Consider the following 8,052-nt stretch of genomic DNA (forward strand, 5'->3'; position numbering starts at 1 on the left):
GGTACCCTAACACATACCTAAACCCAACCATACCCGAATCGTCACATATGGACATTAAAGGGTACCCTTTTCGTCGTATGTTGCCGTATGGTCAAGACCCGTCAGTATGTGACGTTTTGGGGTGAGACTGTGTTACTTCATTCACATAAGAATGTTTTAATCTGGTCATATAGTCAGCTACGTTAACCGTGACTCTCTTCATGTCGGGTTTCACACTGATGGTCATGAGACATTGGTCATGAGATGTGATTTGAGGCAGCCAGGATATTAGGGAAAGTACCAGAACACTAATGCTGCTCAGCATTTGAACATCCATGGATATTTATCCTGTTATTTTCAAGTCAAACTAAATGTATGATGACATTTAATGAAATTGCTATTATCTTGTTTTTCTGTTTCCACGGTTTGTCTAATCTTCTTTTTTTTTTTTTTTTTCAATTTAGCTTTCTAAATTGGATCTGGAGCCTGCTGTCTTATTAACTGACAAGATGACAAGAAGATTGTTTTAATAACCTTAGTTGCATAACAACAAAAATCAAAGGAAGATAAGAGCCATGAAAGAGCTGCACATGTTGTTGATTCATTTCTGTAGAGATCAAGATGATTGGAGGGAGAAGGCGGCAGTATAGTATAGCGTCATGAAGGACATAATTATGTCACGTAGTTACATAGGCTTTAATGTCCACAAATGATTAATTGCTCCTAATTGCCTCTCTAAAGGAAATCAACGACTTAAAAAAAATATATATAAAATAATGAAAAGTAGATTCCAACCTGCCCTTATCTGTACTGTCCATTTGCACAGAGGACATCAACAGAAAGTGAATGAAAGGTTCTTGAACAGACATGGGGTTGTCTGGAAGCTCTAAAGCAGTGATCAAAGGGACACCCTGAGATATGATCCAGTGCATTCCCATTTTTAGTATAACACATCAGTCATTGATACAACACAGCATCCAGAGAACATCCACGCAGACACATACAAACTCCACACAGAAAGGCTTCTTGGCTCATCTGGGATTCGGACCGGTGACCTTCTTGATGTGAAACTCCTGGCTATTCTGGTACTTGAGCTAATGGAGAACTACAAGCCTGATTCACGTCCATCTAGTGGAGGAAAAACGTAACTGCAGCTTCATTCATAATTTACCAGGGAAACGGTGAAAAAAATAAAACCGGATATAAAATCCAGCAGACATACCAACTTTTCATTGTTATTGCTTCGATATAATGGATTAGAGAATTATCGAAATACACTCTAAAAAATGCTGGGTTGTTTTAACCCAAGTTTGGGTCAAATATGGACAAACCCAGCCATTGGGTTAAATTTTTTAATTACATTTTTGATCCAACTTTTGGGTTTGTTCATATTTGACCCAAAATTGGGTTGAGACAACCCAGCATTTTTTAGAGTGTAGAAATGCTCATATAAGAATGGTAGATACAAATAACTTATTGTAAATATAACAATACGGAGTCTAGAGTAAAATTCTGAAGTAGCCTAGCCTATTTAGAGTAAAATACGTAAAAAAAGGCTACATTATAATAATAACAACAACAACAGCAAGAATAGATTAAAAATGATAATAAAAACATGCGGAAATAAAGACTATGCATAGTAGCCTAGTCTAACCAACATCTCTAATTCCGGTACAAGTACAAAATCACTTTGGCTTTTAGAAAAGCGCATTATAAATACAATTTATTATATTATTATTATTATTTTTTTATTTTTATTAAAAGTCTCAAGTTCAAGGCTAACCCTAACGGCTCTGGGCTAACCTTAGCAGAGCGATCATGTGCTTACCCAAATTACTACATTTCCCATGATGCCGCGCGCAGCAGCTCCATGTGGATATGTCTGGAGAACGTGCGAGGACATGACATAAGGTTGTAGAGGAATGGAGCTCTGCGCGGACTCTCCATAAACTCACAACAGACCTTCAAGAGGTGAATGTAAGTTGCCACTCTGTTTCTATAACTATTTCTTCCAGCTGATATATATTTAGTTTTGTTTGAGCTGTTCTAGGTGTGTGTTTGATCCTGTAGGAGTGGCAAAGCAGTGTGTTGAAGTTAAGATCAGGGGCCTGTTGACTTGAGAAGCTCTAAGTTAGTGTTTTTACTTCTGCAAACGACTATTTGTCCTCCAAAACAACCCCCCAATGTCATATGTAGAAGACTAACAAATAGCCTAGTGATCATGCTTTGTAGTTCAGGGCTAACTCATGTTACTTCATAAAAACAACATGTCAGGAATTGAACTCTAAACCTTTAGTGGATTAAATGTGTTGACACTTTTGTGACTGAGTAAATATTTGTATTCATATAATATTATGAAGCTAAAACATAACAACTATAGTTTATCGGCTAACATGCTTGGTCTTTTACTTAGAAGGTAGAAAACATTTTACAGTTGTGTTAAAAGCCTTGCACTTATAAAACACTGAATAAAGTTTAAGGGAATATTCTCACTACTGCAAAAATGATAAGCCGATAATTAGTCAAGTTTAGCTGACTGGTTAAAACTAACCTCGTTAATCTTTGGAATTACAGTACTTTGTCTTTAACCTGATCAGTCTGGTGGTTGACAGACAGCCATGACCTCTGACCAATATGTTAATCATGCTCAGCCTGTGAGGCTTTTGAATTATTACTTATGACCAAATAGATAGTTAAGTTTAAAACTTCCAATAACATTTTAAGTTGCATTACATTAACCTAAACCAGAGTCAGCATAGTACTTGTTATTCATTATGTCATATTGCATAATGTTTGTTTTCTTTTTCAAAGTAGCCACACCTAGTAGCTATTGAAGAAACTCCCATGTATCCCTGACACTAGTTAGCTGTATTTAGTGTAATTATCCAGGCCAACTCATACATATAATTTTATTCAAGTGTGACCCAATTTTTTGACTGCCACTGTAGATCATTAGCCAGATGTTAATAGTTTGTGTGTTTGTGTTGTTTGACACTAACCTCTTTAGCCTGTCCAGGACCTGTAGGTGGCGCTCTGTGTGTGGGGGAGGTGATGCAGCGGATGTGGGCTCCAGTCGCAATGCGGCGCGTGGTCCTGTTGCGCTCGGCGTACCTGGGTCACACCTGGGCCGCACGGGAGCTTCCTGTGACCGTCCGGACCTCACGCTGCTTCAGTTGCACTAATGTCATCAGGACGAAGGAAGGCCCCAAAACGTCCACAGAGGAAGAAGCGCCATTAAACCCTCCACAAAGTCTAGCTGGGACTGAGGGTCTTTTTAAGGGTGACACGGGGTCTGGCCTTCAGAGTAAGGGTGATGTCGACCCTCTGCAGGACACATCTATCGGGCTCTTCCAGAGATTTAAAAAGACATTTAAACAGTATGGTAAAGTCATGGTGCCTGTGCACGTCGTCACGTCCACAGTGTGGCTTGGGAGCTTCTATTATGCTGCAATGAAGTAAGTGACCATCTGCACAGAAACACACCATCAGTAAAAACTAACAAGATGACACAAGTGCCACAGTTTCAGATGATCTGTCTTTACTTCAGTTCTTTTTCTGAATGTGCTTTATTTTGGCATTGACTACAAAACTAAAGGATTTAAGACTATTTATGTATTAAATTTAGTTTTTTATTTATTATAAGCTTTAGATAAGCAAAGATAAAATTTTACTGGTAAGTATTTTCATGAAATGACTGATAACACTAAATTGTCATTATTAAAATAATACACTATTTTGTCTAAATAAATGAAAACACAATAATTTTTAATACTGCCACTGAATATAGGCATCACAATATTATAAAGTGCAGTATGAAAAATGGATATTCATTTTTAGATTAGTTAAATATTACATTTACAGTGTTATTAAATTATTAGTGTTTTTATAAAGTTAACTTAAAGTGAACGTTAGTTGACCGCAAAGGTAATCTAAATGTAGATAAGATTATACAATTAAAATGAATTTAGAAATGATTTAGAAAAAGCTAATAACCAATACGGTACTGATATAATGTGCTTCACTACAATTAATGTAGCTTTATGAATATGATATTTATACAGTATATGTAATTGAGCTCACTATGTATGTTGATGTGTTGTCTTGTGGTACTTGATGGGCTATAAGAGTTTTGAATTCAGTAAGCTACATGAATTGAGGTGCTTTTGCTTTAAAGATGAAAACATAACAGACTAAAGTGCACAGGCTGGCAGGGAGATTGAGTTTTACCAGATAAAGTCTGTCTGAGCTTCAGCAGGACAGACAAGCTTTAACAGCGTCATCTGGACAATCAACACTTCGAAGGTTACAAAAGCAAACAAGCTGTCTTGTAAAGATAAATGAGTGACATGTTAATGTTCTGTGTTCTCTGCAGAGGGGTGAATCTGGTCCCGTTTCTGGAGTTCGTCGGTTTACCGGATTGGATTGTGGGAATTTTGAGAGATTCCCAGGGTGGCTATGCACTCACAGCCTATGCAATGTATAAGGTATATAAACAAAATCTAAGATTATTTGAAAATGACATGGATTTCAATGATGTACAGGTGAAAGTTCATTTATTTCAGTAATTCAACTTGAAAGGTGAAACTAATATATTATACAGACTCATTACATGCAAAGTGAGATATTTCAAGCCTTTATTTGTTATAATTTTGATGATTATGGCTTATGAAAACCTTTTCACAATATTTTAATAAGTAATTTTGATTTTGATAAGCTTATTTCATAAGCTGTAAGCCATAATCATCAAAATTATAACAAATAAAGGCTTGAAATATCTCACTTTGCATGTAATGAGTCTATATAATAGTTTCTCCTTTTGTTGAATTACTGAAATAAATGAACTTTTGCACGATATACATTTTTCATATTTACATTATACAGTTTCACCTGTATATGATATGTGAATAATCATTGTTAATGTTATTTTATCGCTTTGTCTATCTGGTCACAGCTCGCTACTCCTGCCCGATACACAGTTACACTGGGCGGAACGTCCCTGTCTGTACAGTACCTCCGCAAACACGGATACCTCTCCACCCCTCCGCCTGTTAAAGAGTACCTGCAAGACAAAATGGAGACGACCAGGGAACTACTGACTGAAAAAATGGAGGAGACGAAAGAGAGGTTTTCAGAGAAGATGGAGGAAACCAAAGAACTGCTCTCAGAACGAATGGAGGGGACTAAAGGGCGCTTCTCTGAGACGAAAGACAAATTTTCAGAGAAACTGCAGGAGACGAAAGACAAAATGTCTTTCCGTAAGAAAGCCGACTAGGCTGCACGGCATGCTGTGGTCGAATCAAGCTGCCAAGGGAAGAATAATTTCTAAAAACTAAGTGTATTGAGGAATGTTTCACATGATCAATAATTACTCACGATGTCACAAAGTGTTTGGTGTTTACTTAAAGGCATAGTTCAGCCAAAAATGGCTGACTGACTTCTGCGGAACACAAAAGAAGATATTTTGAAAAATGTTTATGTCTATATAAGAAAACTCGGTGGAGTTCAAAACAACACTTGAACACATTGACTTTCATTGTATTGACAACAATTGTTCATACAGCTTTGGAACAACATGAGGGTGAGTAAATGACAGGATTTTACTTTTTTGGTGAATTATACCTTTAAGGTATTGAATGTTCGCACACAAGAACTATTATCATGTCAAATGGTTTCCATGCACTTGATTTTACAAGTTGAGTGCTTTGGAGAGAAACAAACTTGAACTAGCAGTAATACTAGAATTAGATTACCGAATTAAGCCAAAATCATATTAAGAGTGTTTGTGTGAGTTTTTTAGTTAAATTGTTTTAATGTAAGACTAATGAAAATATTTCTACTTAACCAAGTGATAATTAATATCAGGATCTATATTTAATGATTTTCATTGATTTATCATGTTTGTATTTGAGTTTTTGTGCATATTGCCTACACAGTAATCTAGACTGTACAATGTCTTGAATTGCACTTTGTGTTTATGGAGTATCTGGATTGCATAAAAAGTCAGTGGGTAAAAAATAGACAATTGATAACCCACTTTGTTCCTCTTTTGACATGTTTACTTTTGTCAAAAAATATTACTTGAATGAAACTTTTTAAATCACCTCAATATGCCAATGATGAGAGAATAATAAAATATTGATGATATGACATGTTCAGGATATTATTTCAATAAAAAAAAAAAAACTACAAATATCAGACACATCAGCAACTGGTACTTTTAGTTTATTAGTTTAACTGCAGTTGGACAACAGCAGAAGTACAAGCATAAAAGTTTGACTATAACAGTGATTAGAGCAACATGTTTCGATCACTTATTCTGATAATAAAAAAGCATTACAATAACAGACCTGCTTAAAACCTATTAATTACAACACAATGATGCAAGTAAAATAAATATCTATGTGCATGTTTATAAAATGTCCACGCACATGAACATACCGAAGCATCATGACCAGGGGGGGAATTTTTTGAGTATAAAAGGTCTGATATTGTGCTGCTTTTTATTTATGAATGTCTGTTATCAGACACTCGATAAGCATCAGAGTAAAACAAGTCTAACCCATTTCAGTTATTGTTAGTTCTCTGTGCTTGTGCAAGAAAGAAAAGCTTCAAAAGCATCTTGGTACATTGCTCAAAAAGTCACAACTGCTGTTAGTCAGGTGCTTGTAGTCAAAATGGCATCGCTATGTACATTATCTTCAGGTATATAACTATAGACATGCGAATACAAGCTACTGTACAGTGGAGCACCAGCACATAAATATTTGCAATTTGAAATCTTTTTTTTTTTTTTTTTTTTGCTCCTATACAAACACTACATACACAAGAATGTCTGAAATACAGTATATAACAAAAATAAGAATGTTAAAACTACATCTCTCATTTGGTTCATTATTAAACTTGCAAATACAGGAAGCACAACACAGGGTGGCATGAAAAATCATGTACATGTTGGGCTTAAAATGAACACTGTTGTTTTAAGCAAGACTGTCATATCACAATCCCTCAGAGTTTGCGTCTGTAAGCGGGAGTCTGGCACTGCTAACTAGTTTCCATTTACTGGATCCCAATTTATGACTTACTTTAACTAGGTTCGAATGGTTTTCTGATTAAAAACCTAGTCAAATAAATCTTTTTGCATGTGTGTAAGTGTGCCTTTTGTGGTTGGGGCAGTGTTTAAAGTAACATTCTAATCCAGAACAGCATTTTCATTCTTTCTGTAGCAAGATGTCACTCAATAAAAATCTATGAAATGCTCTGTAGTTTAGTATTTTCATTAAGTATCTTTCTGACAAGGAATTTCCTTGTTCGCCACAAAAAAAAAAACATTTGAACTGTAGGCGTTTACAAATCCGTTGCCATCATGTTAAAATCTTTATATCAACTATAAATTGTTACATTATTAACAATGTCTTTTTTCTGTGGTTTCTACCCATTGGGTAGGATATGTGCATACAGACTAACTTTATTTACAGCACCTTACAAATAAAAGAAGATAAAAAAAAAAAAACATTACACAGAAGAAGAAAGCACCATTGGAAGTGAGGCACAGCTAAGGTGGGAACTTTTAGAGTGCAAGTGGGTTCCTACGTCGCTCAAAAACAACACGATCGATAGGCACCGATTCAGCTTGTGAGTAACATGCAAACTCCTTGGACAGTAGAAAACGGCACAAAGCTCTTCCTTTGAGATGGAAACAAATTGTGGAGGACAGAGGGAAGTATTTACCAGGATGGTGCAAGGATGGATGATGGACAGACAGGCAAAACCAAAAAAGTGCAGCAGATGAGAAGCAGCATAGCAGCGGCGGCGGCGGGAGCAGCAAACTGACTAATGAAATGGTTGAAGACAGCCAGTGAAAAGAATAGAGGGAAAGGGCTCTAAAATAGCATACAGTTCTGAATGCAGTGACATTGTGCTCTTGCTTTGCTCTTTGTAGCCTTGGTTCATTTTCCCAGATGAGCTGAGCGAAACATCTCCCTCAGACTCTGCAATGTTGTGAGCTTTTAAAGCATGTGCTTGAAAGACAAGAGCATATATACACCATTCAAACGACTCTACAACTCTATACTG

General features: G+C 36.2%; 1 protein-coding gene across 3 annotated transcripts; it reads left to right on the plus strand.

Moving 5' to 3' along the window:
* Positions 1 to 1,765: 1,765 nt before the first annotated feature.
* fam210ab (family with sequence similarity 210 member Ab) lies at positions 1,766 to 7,307 on the plus strand. 3 transcript variants are annotated; one of them, XM_079625472.1, is made up of 5 exons: positions 1,842 to 1,956; positions 2,791 to 2,807; positions 3,041 to 3,434; positions 4,352 to 4,463; positions 4,931 to 7,307. In XM_079625472.1, the coding sequence occupies exons 3-5, from the start codon at positions 3,058 to 3,060 to the stop codon at positions 5,249 to 5,251; spliced, it is 810 nt and encodes a 269-aa protein (XP_079481598.1). In that variant the 5' UTR covers positions 1,842 to 1,956; positions 2,791 to 2,807; positions 3,041 to 3,057; the 3' UTR covers positions 5,252 to 7,307. The 3 variants fall into 3 exon arrangements, with proteins under 3 accessions (XP_079481597.1, XP_079481596.1, XP_079481598.1); XM_079625471.1 differs by lacking the exon at positions 2,791 to 2,807 and having other exon boundaries at positions 1,766 to 1,956; positions 2,996 to 3,434; XM_079625470.1 differs by lacking the exon at positions 2,791 to 2,807 and having other exon boundaries at positions 1,841 to 1,956; positions 2,987 to 3,434.
* Positions 7,308 to 8,052: the final 745 nt, after the last annotated feature.

The sequence above is a fragment of the Phoxinus phoxinus genome (assembly GCF_949152265.1).
Source record: "Phoxinus phoxinus genome assembly, chromosome: 10".
Classification (NCBI taxonomy): domain Eukaryota; kingdom Metazoa; phylum Chordata; class Actinopteri; order Cypriniformes; family Leuciscidae; genus Phoxinus; species Phoxinus phoxinus.

Coding starts and splice junctions, on each gene's coding strand:
- fam210ab (XM_079625471.1), top strand. CDS start 3,031: ATGCAGCGGATGTGGGCTCCAGTCGCAATGCGGCGCGTGGTCCTGTTG. Junction 3,435..4,351: donor TTCTATTATGCTGCAATGAA/GTAAGTGACCAT, acceptor TGTTCTCTGCAG/AGGGGTGAATCTGGTCCCGT. Junction 4,464..4,930: donor CAGCCTATGCAATGTATAAG/GTATATAAACAA, acceptor ATCTGGTCACAG/CTCGCTACTCCTGCCCGATA.